This window comes from Marmota flaviventris, chromosome 13, assembly GCF_047511675.1.
Source record: "Marmota flaviventris isolate mMarFla1 chromosome 13, mMarFla1.hap1, whole genome shotgun sequence".
Lineage (NCBI taxonomy): Eukaryota > Metazoa > Chordata > Mammalia > Rodentia > Sciuridae > Marmota > Marmota flaviventris.
Genome location: NC_092510.1, coordinates 95,376,489 through 95,400,482, shown reverse-complemented (window position 1 = coordinate 95,400,482; position 23,994 = coordinate 95,376,489). Strand labels below are relative to the sequence as shown.

At 35.7% G+C, this 23,994-nt stretch overlaps 1 protein-coding gene across 3 annotated transcripts in view; it reads left to right on the top strand.

Moving 5' to 3' along the window:
• Mapkap1 (MAPK associated protein 1) overlaps positions 1 to 23,994 on the top strand; it is a 230,116-nt gene that overhangs the window by 16,712 nt on the left and 189,410 nt on the right. For all 3 annotated transcript variants that reach the window (XM_027944296.2, XM_027944287.2, XM_027944306.3), the window contains exons 2-3: positions 13,102 to 13,429; positions 15,879 to 15,968. In XM_027944296.2, the coding sequence (XP_027800097.2) occupies positions 13,171 to 13,429; positions 15,879 to 15,968 (349 nt within the window). In that variant the 5' untranslated portion in view covers positions 13,102 to 13,170. The remainder of the gene's footprint in view (positions 1 to 13,101; positions 13,430 to 15,878; positions 15,969 to 23,994) is intronic.

Sequence of the window (23,994 nt, the reverse complement as noted above, 5' to 3'; positions counted from 1 at the left end):
TAACTCCTTATCTCCACTATACCTGTAATGGAAGTGTTCCTACTTTTGAGTTTGCAGTTTCATTTGTTGGCACTATTGTGTAAACCTTCATGACCACTAAGTCATCAAATTCTACAATTTTTTATCTCTTAAATGTTTCTTGCCTATTGGATTTACAGAACCATCTTTCACAGCTTTACGTCAGATTTCATCATCTCTTCCTTGGGCTTTATAACCCATCTTCTGTCTTGTCCATCAAATTAATCTTCCACACAACTCTCTAAAGTGGCTATCTAATCAGCAACTTTGAACTTTAGGTGTTCGCTGTTTCTTACTTTAGTGCCATGCTGTCTTGATTGCTGCCCTCTCTTCCAGCCTTCCAGTAAGCTTAGACCATGGAATGATAGCAATAATAATTAATAGCAAACATTGTATGATGAGTATAGGTGGCATAGTAAATATTTAACATATATTAATTCATTCAGTCTCCATAGCAATTCTGTGAGTTAGGCACCAAAATTATTTCCTTGTAGATGAGGAAATGGAGATACAGAAGTTGTTACTCTTTCTAGGCCCCACAATGAGTGACTGTGTCCAGATTTGAACCCCAGTGATCTGATGCTTGGTTGTTCTCTGCTTCTCCTGTCTGCCCTTTCTTCGCTTTCCCCATTCCTTTGTCTTGTCCAACTACAAAGGATCCTCTCTGCTTCTGCAATAACTCATGGATGGGCTTGTGTTAATTTGCAACTTATAGGACAGAACTGGAGTGAGATTTATTGTAAACACTTTGATCAAGAAGCCAGCGTTCTAGATTATTTCAATACTAGCTCTTTTTTTTTTCACTGTTCTTTTTTGTCAAACCTGGGGATCGAACCCAGGGATGCTTTACCACTGAGCTACATCCCCAACCTTTCTTATTTTTTTATTTTGAGACAGAGTCTTACTAAGTTGGCTACACTGACTTTGAACTTGTCATCCTCCTGACAGTGTCCCAAGTTGCTGGGATAACAAGTGTGTGCTACTGAACCTGGCTCTTTTTCATATTCTTTAGGTGAGTTGGAAGTGACTACCTCCCTTATCTTGGTCTTTTTTTTTTAAGTTGTAGATGGATACAATAACTTATTTTATTTATTTATATATTTTTATGTGGTGCTGCAGAATAAACCCAGTGCCTCACACGTGCTAGACAAGTGCTGTATCACTGAGCCACAGCCACAGCCTTATCTTGGTCGTATTCATCTCTATGAAGCCTGTCTTGAGTATCCAGTTTCATTTAGGCATTTTTCCTTTGCATTTCCATAGTATGTCGGATCCTCTATTGCTCTCATTCTTTATTATGACCATTTATATTCTTGTCTTTTCTCCCCTGCTTGACTCCCCTCTTGGGGATAGGGACTTTGACTTAGTACTTTACTTCAGACTTGCAGTATGTAGTGAGTATTCATTCTTGCTGGATGAACAGATAAATCTATTTGTGTTCTCATGTGGACTAGTGCGAGCAGTGGGCTAGGAAGATTGTGATGAAGTGGACTGAAAGTGGAATGTGAGGCACAGTGTTCAAAGTGCTTTGGAGAAGGAAGCATTCAGAACTAGGCTGCCTGAATCTTATCCTGGCCCTGCCTCTTACTTGTGTGGCCTTTTGCAGATATATCCTCATTTTACTGATTTGTAAAACCTGAATAATAATAGAATCTATATTATAGTTCTCTAAATGATAGAAATGGTCTGACCAAGATCATGCAATTAGGTCTCTGGTAATTGAGGAATAGGAATTCAGGGTTCCTGAATGGTCCTTGTAATAAACTGTTTTTTTTTTTTTTTTTTTTTAAATGATGTTGTGGTTAACCTAGAGCCAGTTAAGAGGAAGCAACTCTGTTGAATTCTTTCACTTGTGCTAGCAAACTTTAAATACTGAGAAGGCAATAAAAGAAAAAGAAATTTTAAACTATATGCTGAACCAGCACCACGAATACTCCCACCCTACCCCACTTTGGAAAATTATGGCACAGCTTCTTGGAAACAAGAAAGATTCATTTGTTTTTCTATTCATTCCACACTGAGCTCTTATTGGATGTCATCCATATTCTACTAGAAACTGTCAACATAGTGATAAATAAGACAGTCAGTGTCCTTAAGGAATTTAGAATATAGAAGAGAAAACCAACACATAAACAGATTATTATTAAAAAGGGAAAAAAAGTAGTGTGATTAGCTTGTTCTTTCATTCATCCATTGATTCATTCACTCCTTAACATAGCAGCCAGGGAGATCTTTTTAAATGTGAGTTAGATCATGTCACTGTTTTCCTCACAATTCTCTAGTGACCCCCCATGTTTGCCAGCCTCAGAATGGCTTACAAGCCCCTCCCAGGTTGCCTGCTTTTCCAGACTGGATCCTCTGCTGCTTGCCTCCTTGTGGGGAACTTCTTGCTGATTATTGAGCAGTGAGGGGCCTGCTCCTCTCTCCCACAAGCTGTGTCCACACAGCTTACTCTCACCTCTTTCATGTTTTAAGTTCAGTGTCCCCAAGGGAGGACTGGCTTTTCAGACCATGGGATAAGTTTGAGGGAATGCAGCTTGTCAGTAGCAGTTTGAGCTTTGGTTTTCCTTAGGATAGTTAAAATTTAGGAAAACATATTAGGAGTTGATCCTAGGAGTTGATTACATCTTAGAAATTTTGAGCATAGATTTTAGTAGCATTTTAAAGTCCTGTGGCTTAGTTTTAGTAAAAATGAAACAGCTCCAAAGGAGTTGGAAATTACCACAAATTTAGTGACTTCAAACCACACATTACGAGTTCTCAATTTCAGAATTATTGATGTTGACATTTTGGGGATTATAACTCTCTGTTGTGGGTCCTGTGTTTTGCATTATACCTTGTTTAACAACATCCCTGTGCTGTGCAAGGTAGTGTATACCTGTAATCACAGTGACTTGGGAGACTGAGGCAGGAAGATTGCAATTTTGGAGGCTAGTGAAACCCTGTCTTGGAACTAAAAATGGGCTGGGGATATAGCTTCAAGTACCTGGATTAAATTCCTAATACTGAAAAAAGAAAAGATATTCCATTCAACTAATGAATGAAGGTAGAAATAAAATTCTTTTAAAACAGTTTGAACTTGGGGAATTGATGAAGGATTTGCAGAGGTTGAGATACTTGAGTTGGACTTGGAAGATGGGGACAGTGTTAGAGGAGAAGGACACATCTCACAAAAAGGTCAATCTTTGCCAAAGGCCAGAATGTGGCAGGAGTTGTCCTGGAAGTCACGGATAGCCGGGAGGCGCAGGTGAGTGACACTGGATTGCAGAGAGCCTTACAGTGTTGTATGTGTAAGGTTTTAGTTTTGTTTTCACTTTCTCTTGCTGCATAAGAAGTTACCACAAACATAATCAGCTTAAATGGTATAAGATTTTGGTTTCACAGCAAGTTAGAAATCAAGGCTTTAGCTGGATTCCCTTCTCCTGGTCTCAAAGGGATGAAATTCAGGTGTTAGCTGGTTATGGATTCATCTTGGAGCTTAATTAGAAAAAGAACTTCCAGCCTGTCTCAGATGGTTATAAAATTCTTTACCTTGTGACTGTATGACTGAGGTGTCCCTTTTCTCACTAGTTCATGGTTAGGAACTATTCTCAGCTCTTACAAACTGCCCTCAGTCCTTGCCATGTATAGTTTTTTTTTTTTTTTTTTTTAACATGACTCACTTCTTCAAGGATAATCTCTCCGTCTTTGAATGTCTCTTTTTTTCAGTTGGCTAAGATGGAGTCACAGTGGAATATCATCAAGACAGTGACTGTCCTATCATCTTTGCCATATTCTGTTGGCTATAAACAAGGAAGTTCCCATCCACACTCAAGAGGGGATAACACAGAGGGATAGATGTTGACACCAAGCGCAAGAAACTCTGGAGCTGTTTTAAAATTCTGTCTACCATATACACTTTCAGCACCATGAAGGCAGTGGCCAACTCTTTTTTTTTCCCCTCTTAGCACTCTTATCTCTGGTGTCCGACATATAGGAAGTGTTTTATGAATATTTGTCAAATGAAATCTCTGGATGAGAATTTGGCAGGCAGTTGAGTGCTATTTACAGTTTAAGTTCCTAAACCTGTAATTTCACATCGAAAAACATGTTGAATGATTTGACATTATTCATAATTTTTCTTTTAAAATTTTGGGTTTTTTAGTTGTAGTTGGACACAATACCTTTATTTTATTTTTATGTGGTGAGGCTCGAACCCAGCGCCCCACACATGATAGGTGAGCGCTCTACTGCTGAGCCACAACCCAGCCCCTTATTCATAATTTCACATCAAAAAACATGTATGAATAATTTGCCATTATTCATAGTCTTCACTTGAGGTAAAACTATAAACATTTTTACCTGAGTTATTAAAGTAAAACCCGAAATTGTTTATTTTCACAAGTGTCATTCAAACCTACTATTCCAGAGAGACAACACCCATTGAAAAATAATTTAGGGCTATATTGCATCAAACTGGCACTTTTCTTCTACAACTAGAGATGTTGGCAGGTTTGGAATTTTAGGGATGGTGTCTGAAGTTTCACAGTTATTGCTAGATAAAAAATGTTATTTCAAAACCCTTTGAAAATACCAATTACAGGCTGGGGTTGTGGCTCAGTAGTAGAGTGCTTGCCTAGCATGTGTGAGGCACTGGGTTCGATTCTCAGCACCACATAAATAAATGAATGAAAAAAATGAATAAATGAATAAAGGTCCATCAACATCTAAAAAAAATACCAATTGCATTAAAGCAGCTGAATAATATTCTAGTTTAACTTGTGCTTAGAACTTTATATATTTAGTGAGATTAATACGTACATTCTTTATCTTTGTCATAGGAAACATATTTTGAACAAAATTTAGATTTTGAGTGGTCCATTGATAAAGTGCCATTTCATCATTACAAAATCATTTATTTCTGACTCCAAAGTCTGTTTTTCCACAAGACTCTTACCATTCAAACTGGAGTTGGGAGAATCCCAGTCTGTGTTATGGGGTATTAGAAGCCACAAGAGTGAGTATTTGCCTATAATCCCAGTGGCTCCGGAGCCTGAATCAGGAGGATTTCAAGTTTAAAGCCAGTCTTAGTGAGGCCCTAAACAACTTAGCAAGACCTTGTCTCGAAATAAAATATTTAAAAAAGGGTTGGGGGCTGGGGTTGTAGCTCTATGGCAGAGTGCTCACCTTGCATGTGGAAGGCCCTGGGTTTGATCCTCAGCACCACATAAAAATGAAATGATGGTATTATGTCCATCTACAACTAAAAAAAAAATCAATTAAAAAGGGCTGGGGATATGACTCAGTGATTAAGTGCCTCTGAGTTTAATCCGGGGTATTAAAAAAAAAAAAAAAAAAAAAAAGGTGAGCAATGCCCATATTCCCAGAGTATCAATTTTTTGTGGTATTTTTTCCTATTTAAAACAACCACAGATATAGGATATTATGGGATAGAATGCAAAATATGAATTCTAACCATAAATTTCTTATGGCATGCTGCCGTAGGTTCCTCCCCAGGTCTTCTTAATGCCCTTCTGATCTATCTGTGGAGAAGTTTGAGAGGCACTGTACTTACTATACCAGGCTCTCTTTTAACTGGACCTTGACAGGTGTTAAAATTCTGAGGCATTTCAGGTGGTTAGTGGTAATAAGGCAAGAAAATCCAGAATGTGGTCCCTTTGTTGGAGTGAGACATTTGCCATAAGAGACCTTACCTCTGATAGATTGGTGGGAGGTGGGGAAAGGCTAGCTGGTCCCAGATGGCCATAATCATTTATTGGGGGCCTCAGCAGGACAGATGGAGTGACTGAGATGGCTGAGCCACTGCCCACGTGGTCTTTTATCCTACATCTTATGAGTTGGAAGCTTTCTAAGGCCACAGCAGAAGTTTCAAGTCCTCTTCAGGGCGAGGTTCAGAAGTTCCACTGCATACACTTGGTGAAAGCAAAGCACAAGGTGAGCCCAAAGTCAAGGGAAGGGGAAATAGGCTCCACTCCTTTTTGGGAGGAACTTGAAAGACACCTACCATGTGCCCTTAGGCAAGTTACTTAACCCCTTTAAACTTTAGTTTAAAAAAATAAAATAAAATGAGGGTAGGAGGATTGCAAATTTGAGGCTAGCCTGGGTAATTTAGCAACCCTGTCTCAAAGAGTAAAATGAGTTGGGTATGTATAGTTTAGTAATAGAGCATGGGTTCAATCCCCCCCCCCCCAAAAAAAAAAAAAAAAAAAAAACCAAAAACAAACCTACAAAGGCGATTAGTGTGGCTAGCTCACTGTAAGAGCTCAGGAAATAAGTTACTATTCTCCTTGTCTTTCTAAGGAGAGGCTGTTATCCTTAAAATGTCATCACCATCTTTCCTGAAGCTCTCTTGACTTTCACCTCTCTTGGAAAACATACTTAGTGTCTCTTTTGGAGGTAGATGTACCTTGCCTTCTGTTGCTGTTCTATATGTTTGTGACATAGGCATTCTGCTGAACTGCCTGGAGAGGGGCAGGCCAAGATTTACATATTTTTGTAGGGTTCCTAGGACCTCCCACTCAAATGATGCTTAGTGAATGGATCTCATTCAAAGGAAGATATAAGCATGTATTTTCTCTTGTCTTAATTTAGTAAGTATTTTTAGTCATATGGAGTTAAAAATGTGAAAGGAAAAAATAAACTCTCCAGATATATTGTCTCACTATTTGCTGTTTCATGATTAGGCATATTCACATGGAGAAAATTTTAATTCCCAGAACAGTTAGTAGAAAAAAAAAGACCAGCTTTTAGTAGTCTGAAAAAATAAATGAAGGTTTAATTTAGAGTTAAATTGGAAAGACAGAAAAAGGCAGTAAAGTGCATTTTATGTTAGTAGTTACTTCAATTATTTTTGAAGTCCAGGAAGAATGAATTCTGAACTTAAGATCAAATAATGTTGAAATATTAATAAAAAGAGGGTCTGTTGGTTATTATGAGTGGAAAACTTTGTATATAATAAAAATGTTGTTGCTGATCTACTTGTTATTATTCCTTGTGGGAAATAAATCTGTGAGTGCTTCTGTAACAGTCTTAAGGCCTCCTGTGCAGCAATCAGGTTTAACTTGGCCTAATGCTAACGATAGGAAGTCCGGGTACAGTGTGCAAAGGTGGTAAAAAACAAACAAACAAACAAAAAAACTTCGCATCTGCTGTTACATGTTGTTAACTCCCCTAGCAGACGTTAAATCATTTCAAGTACAATAATGATGTGAGAGGTAAATTAACTAACCATTAACAATCTTATAAATACACAATTAACATGCCAACATTTATATGACACATTGATGGGGCAGCAGTAATTTTTGATTGGGAGTTTGCAGACCTTTGAGAAGCCTCAGGCTGTTGCTTATTCAGACAAGTTTTCACAGGTGAGGGGGCTGGAAGTCTGCCTGGCAGAGGAAAGCCAATGTGCAGTATTTTGAAAATATTTTAGAAGAGGAATTTCTTTCTAACTATTGGCTGAACTTGAATATTTTCAATCATACTGCTGCCTGTCTCAGCTTCTTGGGAAGTAAAGGAGTATAGGGAGGACTCATGATGGTATGTTGTTTTAAAAAGTTAAAAAATATTTCAGGTATGGATGGATTTGTAGTTAAAGTTGCATAAATCACTAGAGATTTTAAAAAATACATTTAGAGGACTAGGGGTGTAGCTCAGTGTTAGAGTGCTTGCTTAGCATGCATGAGACCCTGGGTTCAATCAAGAGCACTGCAAACAAACAAAAAATATACTTAGCCCTAACTGATTATTTAAAGTAAATCCTTAGTCTGAGGCTGTAGCTCAGTGGTAGAGCATTTGCCTTGCATATGTTAGGCATTGAGTTTGATCCTCAGCACCACATAAAAATAAAATAAGGTATTGTGCTCATCTACAACAAAATATTTTTAAAAAAATAAGCCCTCTATGGTTTTAGGAAAGTAAATGATCTCTAAAATTCCTTTCATGTGTAAAGTTTTGTGATTTTTATTTTTTGAACAATTGTTTCATGTACTGCTTGCTTCTTGTGGTTTCAGGAGTCACCGAGTCACTGTGGAATTAGTAGAGGGGAGCTAAAAATCTTGTCTGCTGCAGAGCATATTTGCTGTCTCTTGTCCTTTACAGGAATCCCTGGAAGGAATTTTTCCCAGGCCTCAGAGTCCAAAGAGTACAATAGGATCATTTTTATTGTGATTATTTGTTCCGTTTTGAGAGACTGAATACCATAGTGGTTAAGATCCTAAGCTCTTTAGATTTGGTTCTTACTCCCGTTGTCTGGCTTTGGGCAAGTTTCTTGACCTTTCTGTGTTTCAGTTTTTTTTTTCATTTGTAAAATGGGGATAAAAATAGTAACTAAATAGGGTTATCTTGAGGGTTATATGAATTAATTCATATACAAGGATAGAACAATTCTAGTTGTTTTCTTTTTTTTGAACTTAGGGGTACTTAACCACTTAGCCATATCCTCAGCTCTTTCTATTTTTTTATTTTGAGACAATCTTGCTAAGTTGCTTAGGGGCTCATTGAATTGCTGAGGCTGATCTAAAATTTGTGATCCTTCTGCCTCATCTTCCCAAGACACTGGGATTACAGATATATAGCACCATGCTTGGCTTAGAACAATTCTAGTTTTTATAGTAAGTTAAGGTTAGCTGTTACAGTTGTATTTTGCTTCTGAGATTCTGCAGTTTACCTGCGGTCAATGTACAAGATCTTATGTCATGCCATGGTGTATGAATTTATCCTGAATTATTTCCTCTTTGCGACTTTCTCCATCTCTTTGTGTGTTTTACCATGTCATACTTTACATTTTTCTAGAAGCCATTGCAGATGAAGTTTGAGAGTTTGTGTGTACATGAAGTTATTATTAAAAAATTGTATTCAGCTAGAGATGGAGCTCAGGGGTAGAGTACTAGGCTAGTATGTGCAAGACCCTCAGTTTAAAAGGCAGCACAGGAAAAAAAAAATTGTATTTCAGACTTGATATTCAAAACCTACTAAAATTATTCTCAAGTTACCACATGTAGGTTGCATGATCAAATGAAAGTGCAAAGTGGTAACAGTATCCAAAGTGCAGCTGGAACCACGTAGTAGGAACTTAGCAAATATTTGTTGAATATTGTCTTTTATAAGGAGATCCAGCCTAGTACATTAAAAATGACTGTGTCGTTTGAACATCTCTTACTGTCTTCTCATTCTGCATGGATGTCCCTACTGCTTCCATTTTCAGTAAAAACAAATCTTTATGCTTTAAAGAACCTGTAGTTAAAGAGTGGGAGAAAGAGGCTGGGGGAGTAGCTCAGTGATAGTGTGCATGTAGTGAGGTCTTGGTTTCCATCCCCAGCACTGTTTAAAAAAAAAAAAAGGAAGAAAGAAGCTGTAAAATAGGGAATCTTTGGGGAACTGACCTCATGGAGCTGGACATGATTGTCTCATGTTATAAGGTACATATACCATGGGAAGTACTTATTTTACTTAGCATGATATTCTTTTTTTTTTTTTTTAATATTTGTTTTTTAGTTGTAGTTGGACACAACACCTTTATTTCACTTGTTTATTTTTGTATGTGGTGCTGAGGATCGAACCCAGGGTCTCGCATGTGTGAGGTGAGCACTCTACTGCTAAGCCCCCCCCCATGATATTCTTAAGGCTCATCCATGTTGAAGCGTATGTCAGAATTTCCTTCATTTTTAAGGCTGAATAATATTCTATCCTATGTTATATACCACATTTTGTTTGTTTAACCAGCCTGTTATGTTTTTAGTCATTGTTAAGTATTCTATTATGTGTATGTATCATAGTATATGTGCTATTAGTGGATGTTTGGATTTTCATTACATATTTTAAACAATTCTGAGAAACATTTTTTGCACAATTATTTTCTTAAATTCTAGAAGTATGATTGCTCAAAGGGTATTCATGTTTTTCATTTTGGTAAACATTGCCAAATTACTCTCTAAAAAAATCCCAAGTTTTACTTGCTTTATAGTGCATGAGTGCCCATTTCTCTGAACTCCTGCCAATATTAGTCTTAAAAAATAATTTTGCTTTTTGTACAACTGAACAGAGAATGAGTTGTTTCATTTGTATTCTGAAAGTGTTTGTCTTAGAAATCAAGTATACCTTCAAATGATACTTGGCTGCTCTTAAGGAGATTTAAAAAAAAATATTCTTTTGGTTCTGAAAAGCAGAGTTGTTGGAATAAGTTGATAATGTCCCAAGGTGACAATTTTGAAGGGCACATTGAAGAGAAGCTCTTGTATCTGTGTTAATAAAAAAAGGCAATCCTTTCTTTATAATCACACTTAAACCTGACATGCTCATATATGACTTATCTCTACAACAAAATTGGATAGTTGTTGGAAGTTGGACAGCAACATGTATTGAATTCCTGCCATGTGTAAACACCTTTTGTCAGAAGGGATGTGGTGTGATGGCCCCTGTCCTTGTGGAACTTATAGTCTTAAGTCTTCAAGAACATGGAACAGGAGGTGGAAAGTGACACACAAAATGGCACATTTCCCAGGGCCATCCTATGGGAGTTCTCTATCAAAACTGGTGTGGAAGGAATGATTGAGTGAATCCTACAGATTCCTCTATGTACAAAGTGATAGTATTTAATAGATCTCTGCTGATCTTAGGGTGTTTTGAGGCCTCTCTTCTGTAAGGATAAAGATGGGGAGCAGGTGTGTGCCTTTAGAGATGTTCGCCCATTCTTATTTCTAAGCTGGGATGAAGCAGATTAATTTTGCTGAAAAATATTTTATTGAAGGTACTTAAGCGTCCTTTTGCTTTGCCCTTTGACTTTTCAATGTCAGAACACCCACCCAATGTATGGCTTCTTATTGAAGTCCTTGTTTTTGTAGGGGAGAACTATTCAGGATGAAGGTGGGAGCACTTGTTCCTCTGTTAGCAACCCATTGCCTTGCTTCCATGGAGGGAAGACAGTTTATTGTGGTTGCTACAGGAGGATGTTTGCAGCTCCGGCAGTTTGTGATCCTATCCTGTGAAAAATGCTCTCATTTTGGGGTGTATACATTTCTTCATGGTTATAGAAAAAGTTCTTATTTTTATAAGTGAAATTTAAATGCTCCCTTTTAGATTTATAATTTTTGACTGGTATACTTAAAATAGCACATTAATGTTTTTGAGACCAAATATTTCAGAACTTTACTTAAAAGGTTAATATTAGGGATGTATAATATTAGGGATGTAGTTGGTCTATATTAGGGCATAAGCTTTTGATTCAGGCATTTCTTCTTAGCCTTAGTGTAAATAAGTAGTTAATATATTTAAGGGAAAAAGAGAATAGTAGTATACCTTACTTGATTAGGGCTTCTCAGTAGAACATTCTTTAATCTCTGTGTCTTTAAGATCCACGAGTTAATGGCAGTAGAATGATGTGTTACTGGACAAAATTTTTGTAGATGGACACAACACAATGCCTTTGTTTTTTTTTTTTTTTTATGTGGTGCTGAGAATCGAACCTGGGTCCCGCCTGTGCTAGGCGAGCGCTCTACCGCTGAGCCACAATCCCAGCCTTGGGCAAAATTTTTGGAAACTTCAATTAGCTGTAATGATTTGTTAAACAGATTACCTCCTGTTTTTCATTTCTAGAAGAAACAAATGACAAGAAAATCTGGTGTTATTGATATTTATTTTTTCTCTTTTTAAAATTTTTTTGTGGTGCTTCGGATTGAACCCAGGGCTTTGTGCATGCAAGGCAAGCACTCTGTTAACTGAGCTATATCTCCAGCCCCTTTTTTTTTCTCTCTCTCTCCCTTTTTTTTTTTTTTTGCAGTACTGGGAATTAAATTCGGGGCCTGTGTATGGTAGGCAAGTGTTCTGTCACTCACCTACTACCCCGGACCCAGTTATAGTTATTTCTAAAAATAAAAATCTTCATAGGATTGATTGTTTCTAGGAACATATTCAAACCAGCTTTCACGTTCCTTGTATTTCAAGATCTAAACTATTTTGAAAGAGCAAGGAGGTGACTGAGGTAACCTGCAGTGTCTTCTATCACAAAAGAACCAGACTTATTTTATCTTCTATGAACTTATTGAAGATGGATGAAATATTGGTATATTTATGACTACCTTAAACAGGAATTAAAACTGAAATTAGTAGTGATCTTTTTGCCATCATCATCAACCTTATTAATAGCAGCCTATGTTTGCTTAATTATGTACTACCTACTCGTTCACTTTTCTGCATTTTTGCTTGTGTATCCTCTCTTACCTGGAACCTCCATTTTATAAATGAAGAACAAAAGGAGGCTCAAAGGTGTTAAGTGTTTTGACTGAGATCACATTGCCAGCAACTGATAGGGCCAGAATTTGAACCCAGTGGGTCTCTAGGACCTAGTTCCTAACAGAAACAATGGTTCCGTTCTGTTTTGTGAGTATTCTCATTTAACCGAGGAGGTACCATCTACGTTCCTAGAATAAACATCATTATAGTTTTAACAGGATTGAGGAAGCAGTTCTTATAATTAGGTTTCTAAAATAAGAAATTAATCTTATAGAACGGCAGTTTTGATTAAAAAGTTTTATTTTAAAAACAGTACTGTCTTAAATTAAAAAAAAAAAAAAGGAAAATATGTTTATTGAACAAAATTACTTTGGTGGTACACCTTTGTCAAATCCCTGTGCCCTTTTAAACACTTCACAACCATAAGACAAAAGGGAAAATGTAAACTGATGAAATAAGTTTCATACTTAAGCACATCATTTGAGGAAAATACAGTTTGTTCCTTACAAAATAATGAGAAAACTGCTTCAGAAGGAATAGAAAAAGACTTGAATTTATTGTTTCAGCAGTAGTTATGTGCTTTAAGTAGCCTGACTAAGAGGTTACTGTTATTTGTTTTGCAAGAGAGCAAACCTTCCTCTCTGATACCACAGAGAGATTTCATTGACCAGAGCCATAGCCCCTAGTGCTTATAAGGATTTCCTTTCAGCTTAGACTTAATCCTTTTAAGCTCCTAGGTACAGGGATAAATGTTGATTTTCAAGGTAGCATTTTACCACATTGAATTTGTTTGAAAAATGATTCAGTCGTTTTCTGCCTTATTCTTAAATATTGCTGTGTACATCATGTTTCTAGGTAGGTGAGCTGGTGAAACAATATGAAGAGGAGAAAATAGCCTTTTAAGGAAATTGGCCCACAGAAAGGATGGCCTTCTTGGACAATCCAACTATCATTCTAGCTCATATTCGGCAGTCACATGTGACCAGTGATGACACAGGAATGTGTGAGATGGTTCTCATTGATCATGATGTTGACCTAGAGAAGATTCATCCTCCTTCAATGCCTGGAGACAGTGGGTCAGAAATTCAGGGAAGCAATGGCGAGACTCAGGGCTATGTATACGCCCAGTCAGTCGATATTACCTCAAGTTGGGACTTTGGTATTAGAAGACGCTCAAACACAGGTAAACCTTAATTTTATTTCCAGTCATGTCTTCTGAGCTTTAAATTAGTGAACAGTCATATGGAATGATGCATTATGTTGGAAGGGGAGAGTTTCTGTGTGATAAGAGGAACATGCATGTGTCAGACTAAGAACGACTCTTAAGTAACATCTCCATCTCTATGAGTATGAATGGAGAGGTCCTCTGGAGTGATGTAATTAGAAGGAAGGAGACAGAAAAGGTATAGGTGGAAAGTGGGTAGGGGAGACATGCTGGATGTTATTTTCTAAAAAGTCGTCATGTAGAAATGGAGCCAGACCTGTTCTGAGTGTCTTTTCAGAACAACACTAGTCCCAGTAGATAGATTCCCTGGAGGCAGATTTCAGGTTGATACAATAAAGAACCTTTAACACAGACAGCTGACTAGCCAAGGAGTATAAGGTATGGCTCCAGACAGTTGTTATCCATGGAGGAATTGTTGGCGGGGGGTGGGGTGGGGGGGTGGGTGGGGGGGGTGTTGGGGAGTGGCGGAGACAGCTCTTTATTTGTTAGGGTTGGTCCTAATAGGAATTCCCACTTTGGATGTGAGATTAGAAAAGGTGCCTCTGTTTTTGATTCTTTATCTTTATTGACCACTAACCTTGATCTTTGTGGTTTGAAAATGCTCAACTTTGGTATATATATATTGTTATCTTTTAAACGTTTTTCATTGCCTGTTTTCTAGTTTGAAATTTTTTTCCTTTCACAGGGAATGTGATGAACCAAGGCCTTTAATTAGATAAATTATTTAGAATACATATTGTAGTTCTGAAATAATAGGATATTCTAGGAGATAATTATTATTTTTTAGATCATCAGAAAATATAATCTCCAAATCAGCAATAGTAACCTGCTCATGCCCTATGATTGTGACAGAAGTCAAACTATAAGACTGAAAATATTCATGTATTTATTTTTCATGATCTGGATATAAAATATTACATAAAGGAGTATTATAGGTAGAACTAGATACAATTATAGTGAAAAGCACATTAAGGTTTTGGTTCAAATTTCAGCATCTGTGACACCAAAAAGAATAATTTGATCTTATCATGAAAATAATTAATACTATTTCCCAATATCTAAAGGAACTTTTATCAAAATATGACTTGAATGAAGGTTTAAATATAATTCAAAATCATTGATTCTGAGTTCTTTAGTTGAAACTGACTTCCTTGCAAATTATTGAGATGATATCTCATATGACAGGTTGAATGGATTTCAGTAGGAGAATATTGCTAAATTAAGAGCTTTATGATTATATTACATTGGCTGCACCCTTCACATTTATTAATTGCAATCAATGTATTTTTCTTCAGTGGAATTTGGTTAGATATAGTGACATTGTCAGAATGCTTTTTTGCCAGAGTAGTTTTAGGTTTCTGGCAAGAATATTTTTGGTGTTTCCCTATCACAATGTAAGGCAGGATTGTATGATTTCCTACCTTGAAAGTGTTTGAAAAAGAAGTTTATTTTATTTATTTTCTATTAGCAATGTGCTAGAATAGGATGTTGAAGATTAGCAAGAGAAAATGAGTTTCAAGAGATGGCATCAATTTTGACTTTCCTTTCATTGTTATCTCTGTGCAGCAGTTAATGGATGCTGAATGGTATTTCTTTAAAGGCTCAGTTCACCATTTTTTTGAAGACTGATCAGCCAGTGGCGGTATAATCACAAATGCATGATTTTAGGCGACTCTTGATGTTGTTGGAATTTCTTTATGTAGCACCTGGATGCTAATAATTAATTCAGATTATTGGTTGTCTTAATGATCAAGGAATTTACTTTTTAATTCTCTTAACATATCTTAAAATTTTTTAAAAGAAAAATTGTTCTTAAGATTTGACTAATGTTACAAAGATACAAATCATTTATTTTACTACCTATAAACTGTTTCAGCCCACTGAAGAAAAGCTATGCTAATTTATATAGCTTTGACATTTTATAATTTTCATGATTTTTAGATAAAGGATTTTATATTTAAAACTTTAATAGTCTAGTCTGAGTTCATTTATCTTTAATTTTTGAAACGGGTAGAGTAATTCATAACAGTAATTTTATTCCTGTAATGTAATATTCACTTCAGTTCATTTGTGCATTAAAATTCCTTTAAGACCGTTATTAATGATTTATATAATGAAATGTCATATTAATCACAGAAGTTTTCACATTTTATTATTCTCTTCCATGTTAATACTATCTTTATGATCTCTATTAATGTTTTATATCCTCTAATTTCAATTATAAATCAAGAATATTTTCATGTTTTTGTTGGTATTTGCTTTTCAGGGTGCCACCTTTAAAATTTTATGACTTTTTCCCTACATATGCAATATAAAACATCTTTATTCATATAAAGGTAGTTAATTATGTCTTTGTTTATAGTAAACTTTCATTGACAAACTTATAGTTATAATATTTCTTTTCAAGCTCAAAGATTAGAACGACTTCGAAAAGAGAGACAAAACCAGATCAAATGCAAAAATATTCAGTGGAAAGAAAGAAATTCTAAACAATCAGGTAAATGGAAATAATTTTAATTCTTAATTCTAGTATTTATATATTTTATTTAGTTTATATTATTATATAAGAACTTTTACTTTGAATCATCCCTTTAAATCATCTATGCAGATACATCTTGTGTTTTGAGCTTTGAGCTCTTTTACTTGTGCCTTGGCCCTCGGAAGCTGTGTAAATTCTTTAGATCTTGCCTTTTCAGCCAATTTCAGTCTGGGTCATAAAGATCGATGTGTGCAGGGGACATTTTGTACAAAATGTCATGCCAGTAATGTGTTTGTAGGGCTAAGGATTAGTCTGTAATTTTTTGGATGGGTCTCTGGGTTATACATTCCTCTTTGCAGTTCCAACCTAGATATTTCCTTGCCTCATTAATGGTCCTAATAACAATCTTTTTTGCATATATGTTAATTCTTTTATCTTAAAAAAATTAGGTTGCTGTTATTATTATTACCATTTTCTTTTGTGTTCATATGGTATGAGTATAAAGGGTGGCAGTAGTGCATTTTCAAAGCTTCAATCTCAGCAAGACTTTAGAACACAATTTCAAAAGTAAAATACTATTAAAATATTTTATGATGGTTATGTTTCCCAGATTTCTTCTTTTTTTCTCTTAAAAGAAATGTCTGAAGCCTGTAATAAATCTTCATTGACTATCTCCATTGCTATACAATTAAGAGTAACAATATTAATGATTATTATATTAACAGCAGCACCTGCCTTGTGCTGTATAGGTACTTGGCATGCATTACCTTTAATGCAACGATGTTGCAAACTATAGGTAGCTGCTATTTTTTACAGCTGAGAGAAGGAATTGAAGAAATTCGATTACTTGCTAAAGTTGTACATGATAGTGCTATGTTTTGTATCCAACTCTGTCCTCATACGAAGGCTAACCTTTTTGTGCTAAACCACATTATAAGTGCTTCTTACATTATTCTTTGATTGTAGACTCCAGTATGCTTATTAGGTATGGTTTTCTTAATGACTGCTTCTAAATGATGACTGTGGGGGAACAGAAATATTTGCTTCTTGCTCTGTGTCTTTCTGTAGTTCTCTTTAGTTTTATTCTCAATACTTTAAACATCTTACTAGTCTGGCCTCTTCTGTTGATTCAGTTAATACTCTTTGTTGTATTTAACACAAACAGAAAACACTTTTTATGATTCATCTTGTTCATTTTGTTCAGATTTTCTGTATATCTTAATGCAGTTCCTAGTAATCGCCTCTTAATGAATCAATACAGAGCCAGTTTATCTAAGCTACTGCATCTTTCCAGCTACCTTTTGTTTGCCTTCTTCACTTTTATTCTACCCTATTTTTATGTATTTATAATCTTAAAAATTATAAATGCATAAAAAAAGGGTAGAATACTTCAAATGTAAGTACAGCAATCCATTTTACAATATGAGAAATAAATTATTTGGCATAAAGTTTGATGCATTTAATAAAGAAGAGGATTTTTATTTGCTCCTCATTCACTTCTTCCTAAAGTTGAATCTACTTGATCTGATTCAATGTTTCACCGAATATACTGGAGAAATGGGTAGTCCCCCTGTTGCTTTCATTTGTTACTGTCCATTGTATATGTATACTTGTCTCTCCCTCAGTTTCTTTTCCTCTCTTTTCTGTCTCTCACACATTTCAATAATTGATCCTGTGATCTTATTTTTAGAAAAGTCCATGCTTTGAAGTGTTGACCCTGTTTCTGGGCAGACCAGCAGCCTGCCTTGCAGTTGTTCCTGATGGTTAGAGGAAATGTCATCAATGTCTTAGGATGGGGGATGTAGCTCAGTGGCAGAGCACTTTTCTATCACAAAGGAATGTCTTTAATTCTGAGGCTGGGTTCCATCATTAGACCACAGCTTGGTACTCTGGTTATCCTGGAGAATGCTAAGAAAATAGAGTTAGTAGTTAACTGAGCAGGCATTCTGTCTTCACACATCTCTCAAACATATGCTCTCTTTTGGCAAAAAATGCCATTTCTAAATCTTTTGATCTTCCTTGGGAATTTTCCATAAGTCATTATTTATTCATTCCTATAATCTTTTTTTTTTATATTTATTTTTTCGCTTTACGTGGACACAATATCTTTATTTTATCTCTAAGTGGTGCTGAGGATTGAGCCCAGTGCCTCACGCATGCTAGGCGAGTGAGCCACTACTTGAGCCATATCCCCAGCCCCATTCCTATAATCTTTTTCTGCTATTTATGTTCTATTATAGTCCTTTCATGTTTTCTTATCTTTATTTTATTTCATTCTCCAGCAGAAGAATCAACATTATAAATATGATGCTCTCCTGTGGAATTATTCCATCTAAATTCAGTCCATCCTTTAGACATAGTATAAATGCAGCCTTTTCAGACCAGTTAGAAGGGCTCTAGAGGTTCATATTCTGGAGTGGTTTTTTTTTTTGGCAGTGCTGATAATTGAATCCAGAGCTGCACACATGCTAGGCAAGTGCTCTACCACTGAGCTACCTCTCCAGCCCAATCCTCTGAAGTTCTTGGTGAACTTACTGATCTATATGCCATGACACCACATGCAATATTTTAGGGTAATATTCTCTTAGGGGCTGGAGTTGTGGCTCAGTGGTAGAGCACTTGCCTAGCACGTGCGAGGCCCTGGGTTCGAAAATAAATAAATAAAATAAAGATTAAAAAAGATTCTCTTCGTATTCCTGTAACTAATATTGCATGGATAAATATGATGATGGTTTCATGAGAAGTCTTCTTTGTCAGGAATTATTTCATATTAGGGTCCTAGTATTTAGTTTTATTGTTTTAAAATGGTGTTGGAGGGCCAAGATTGTAGCTCAGTGGTAGAGTGTCTGCTAGTATTCATGGAGCCCTGAGTTTGATCCCCAGGACCAAAGAAAAATGTATTTAGAAAAAAATTGGTATTTTAGCCTTTATATAACTAGTTATATAAACTGAGTCATTTGACAAATATTTCTTCCATAATTCCTGTATGTCTAGTAATTCTGTGATAGGGGCTTAGAGAAAGATATCGTCCAGTCCTTAAGAAACTTGAAGATTAATTGTAAGACAAGGCTTTTTACACATGAAGTGCAATAAAACTCAAAACAACAATGTAGCTTATATCAATTATTTATAAGTATACCAAGTATACCCTAGTTTTTTTTTTAATCATCTGCATTTATTATTCTTTAAAGCAGAATGTCTACTTGGTTTCTACATAATTTCATTCATAAGCCTTACTGAGTTACTTTTTGAACAACTTTGTAACACACCTAGGGAGGTTTAAGTTTTGTTCCTCTAAATACTTTTCTTTGGAAATCAAGCCCTGGAGAGTTCCTCCCATCAAATTGTTTCAGTTTAACCCACTTTAGAGGACTAGTACATGCCCCATGCATAACTAAAAGGGATGGAAAGTTTAAAAAGTGGATCCTAACAAGATGAAACTCAAGCCATTTTAATAAATATACATTTTTTAAACATGAAGCTAACGATAGGTTACGTGTCTTATAACAAACATCTCAACCATTAAAATAAGCCAACATGAAGCTAGTAAAAGCATTACTAGCTCTGCTTTAGTGCCTAACGTATCACAGTATCACTAAAAGTACAAAGAAATCTTATCTCCTGCTTAAGTAGTTATAGTCATGCCATACAGACTGTTTAATAAGTGTTAACAAAAACAAAGAGCAAAAAAATCCTTGAAAACATAAATTCCTAAAGTTTTGTTTATGTAACATCCTTTACTGGTTTCTTAAGGATTCCCAAATACAGTGGTTGTATAAAAATCAGAAATGCACCCCTAAGTGTATATTGTAATGACATTCCGTGTACATTTCTAGGCCCAACCTGTGGAATCCCTAATTCAGTAGATATGGAGTGAGGTCCATACATTTTATTTTTCAAAAGCTCCCTATGTAATTTTAATGGATAACCAGTTCTAGGGTATAGAATATGCTAGCCACTAAGTTTTTTTTTTTTTCTCTTTATGCAAATCCAGCAGATTAGCTGTTAATATATCTGTTTTACAGGTGAGAAGACTGGAGCTCAGAGGCTGAATGACTTTCCCATTACTTACTCTCAAGTAGTGACTAAGTGGCAAAGCCATAATTTTTCTCCTGGCCAGTCTGACCCAATCTTTAGTCTTTCTATTCTGCTCCCGTCCCTCCCAGATCCTATGTGTAAGGGAGCTGCACACAAGCTTTGATGTTGAGTCTTTGGTGTTCCTCTGTTTCATTCCTTCTCTGTCAGCTGTGACTAGGGTTCAGGGAAGTTGCCAAACCCTCTATAAAAAAACAATTATTGCTGAAAATCTGAAAAAAATATAAAAATTATAACAAACTTTCAGCAATCTCACATCCAGAGATAACCATTTTTAACATTTTGATGTATTTATTCTAGGTTTCGTTTATGTATGTTGGTAATATATTTTAAACAGTATTCTCATTCTGTATGGTATTTTCTGTGTACATAAACATAAAGCTTTATAGTTGTCTCCATATAGACCCTGAACTTTTATATTTCTTATTAAGGTGATTTCTGAATGTTTTATGTTACTCTTACAAATAGCAGCTTACCTGTAACTTTTTTACTGGTTTTCTGAAAAGAAATCTGATGCTTTGGCTGAGAGTGTAGCTCAATGGTAAAGCACTTGTTTACCACGTGTGAGGCCCTGGGTCCTGTCACCAGCATAGCACACACACAAAAATAATAATAAAAAATAAAAGAAAATCTGTTGTTATCATACATATGTTTTGTATCTAACCACTCACCGAACCCTTACTAGTTCTAATATCCATTCTCATATTCCTCATCTTCATAGTATGTGCTTTCTCTTAAATATGATGATTAAATTTGTAGGCTGTTTTTCCAAGCATATATTTGTTGCATACTTTCACTTATTTTGCAAATAATAGGAAGCTTGTTTTGAAAAAAATCTTATTTCAAGGAGAGCTTGGAGAAGTACAGCTTTCCTCGTGAAGGGCTGAGCCCCTTCACCTAGAGGGGAGGGGCTTTCACCATTTCTCTGGCCTTTGCTCTCTGGAGTTTTGTTGTATATTAAAAATACAGAAGTATCTAGGTATAAAATTATATGATAGCCAGGATTTGCTTAAAATATTTAAGGAGAGGCATGTAGTAGATTGTACAAATGAAACAAAAGCAGCTTTGTGTTGATAATTTTTGAAGCTGGGTGATGAGTGTGGGGGGTCATTATGCCATTTTCTCTATTGTGCCCTTCATGACAGCTGTATTTCTCCAAGCTCTCCTCAGAATAATATATAAAACTATACATGATACGATCTTATAAAGAAACAATTTCTTTTGTAGTTTCTTCCTTTTGTGATATAGGCCTTGCACATGCTAGGCAGGTGCTCTATCACTAAGACTAAGACCCTTTACAAAAGTTATTTTGAGACAGGGTCTCAAAAGTTGTCCAGGCTGGCCTCCAACTTGGATCCCTTTGCCCCAGCCTCCCACCTGGGCTTACTGGTATGTGCCATCATGCCTTGCCAATTTCTTTAATATTATCAAATATCCAGTCTCTGTTCACATTTCCTGATTATCTAAAAAAATAATTTTTTTTTCCTCGTTGGTTGGTTCAGGTTTAGAGTAAAGGTCCACCCACAAACTATACTTTTGGTTAATGTATCTCATTTCCTTTTTAATCTGTAGATTCTCTTTCAGGTTTTTTTTTCTTGAAATTTATTTGTTGAAGAAGCCGGGCCATTTGCCCTTAGAATTTTCTACCTATGTATTATGGTAATTGTATCCCCATGGTCTCATTTAATATGTTTCTTTATTTTCTATAAACTGGAAGTTAACTGCAGAACCTTGTTCTTTCTGAAGTTCTATTTTTGTTAAGAATATTTATTGCATGCTATTCTTTATTTTATATCTCACTTGGAGACATGGAATGTCATCCTATCTTTTTTGTGATGTTAATATGGATGGTGGAATCAGATATTGTTTGTGTGTTATTAAGTTACTCTATTCAGCTTTTCACCTAATGGTTTTAGTGGCCATTCATGGGCATTACCTGATGCAGTATTTCATTAGAAGCTGCAAAATAGTGATTTCTAATTTTATCACTCTTTCTTCATTTATTATCTAGTTTTCATGTAAAGAAATATTTTCCTTAATATGTTATTTGGTTATCCTCAGACATAGTCCCTGTAAGAAAGTTAGGATAAATGTTGGATTTTTTTCCTGTTGTTAACAGTTTTCAGAATTACCTGTTTATTCCCTAGCATCCTATGTGAATGACCAATGAAGTTTTTTCCCTTTGTATTGTATCATTATGAACTTTAGGTTTTTAAAGCATATTTGGTATTTTTCAGTTCATTACATTTATTATTCTTTTTTGATGTTGAGGTTGTCTTTTTGTATGAGTCCTCCCTTCATATTGGCCTCTAGGTCTTGTTTAACAACACTAATAATCTTTCATAGCTTCCTTGCTTTATTATATGACAAGCTGTTCGAGGCTCATTCTACACATTTCCTTCCCTGAGTTTGGAATCAGCCATTTGTCCAAGGAATTTTGATTCTTTTAAGTGGTAAATGGCTTTTAGAGACTACAACCTGAATAGAGGAATGCTTACTGGGTTAGTTTTTTCCTTGTAACCCTTTTTAGTGGGCAGATCTCAGAAAAGTTTTGTTAAAGAACAAATATGCTGTTAGTTGATTCTGGTAATACCAATGCAATTTTATAATCACAGAATAGTTACTTTTTAATGGTATGTTTCTGTATCTTTTCTCTTAAACTGGAAATCTTGGTTCCAAAATAGAAATATCAACATTTTGCCAGTAATATGATTATTAAGAAGATTTCAAGGGGTTTTGTTTTGTTTTGCTCCTTTGGATATTCGGTATTAGGAAATGTATAGTCAAATTACTGTGTGATAAAGTTACTTACTTCCTCCCTTTATAGTTAAACTGCCAGCTCAATACTACACTTAGGTTCATTTAATTTGCTTTTGTTTTTAGAAATTGAACTTTATTTTATAATTATATGTGACATTTACCTGATTCCAAAATAAAATATATAAAACAGCTGGGTGTGGCAACACATGCCTATAATCCCAGTGACTCGGGAGGCTGAGGCAGGAGGATCTCAAATTCACAGTCAGCCTCAGCAACTTAGCAAGGCCCTAAGCAACTTATTGAGCCCTTGTCTCAAAATTAAAAACACACCAACAGGGGCTGGGGATGTGGCTCAAGTGGTGGCGCTCTCGCCTGGCATGCGTGCGGCCCGGGTTCGATCCTCAGCACCACATTCAAACAAAGATGTTGTGTCCGCCGAAAAACTAAAAAAAAAAAAAAAAATAATAATAATAATAAATAAATACTAAAAAAATTCTCTCTTTCTCTCTCTCTTAAAAACACACACACACACACAACACACACACACACCCACCCCAACATAAAAAGGGCTGGGTAGTGGGTGGCTCAGTGGTTGAGCACCTCTGGGTTCAATCCCTGGTACAAAAAAATTTAGAGCAGTCTAGCTTCACTTTTCGTTCTCTTCACTCTTCTTATAGATAGCTATTTTTAAAAAATTATGGCTTTTCTGTTCACTTAAAAACTACATATAGGGGCTGGGGTGTGGCTCAGCGGTAGAATGCTAGGTAGAGCGCTTGCCTAGCGCATGGGAGGCCCTGGGTTCGATCCTCCACCACATAAAAATAAAAGTAAAGCTATGTGTCCAACTGCAACTAAATAATAATAATAATAATAATAATAATAATAATAATAATAATAATAATAAAATAATAGAAAATACTTAAAAACCAAACTGCATATATTCATATCCCCCTCTTTTTAGTTAAAGGTAGCATACTATACACACATTGTGCTCCAAGTTTTTTTTTTTAAATCAGTAGCACATTCTAAGGATTATTCTGGAGCAATTTCTAGAGATCAGCTTCATTCCATTTTATAGCTGCATAGTATTCCATGATATGGAAATTATAGTTTAGTCAGCCAGTCCCTGTTGAGGGATATTTGATTGTTTTTAGGCTTTTGCAGACAGCACTACAGTGAATAGCCTTGT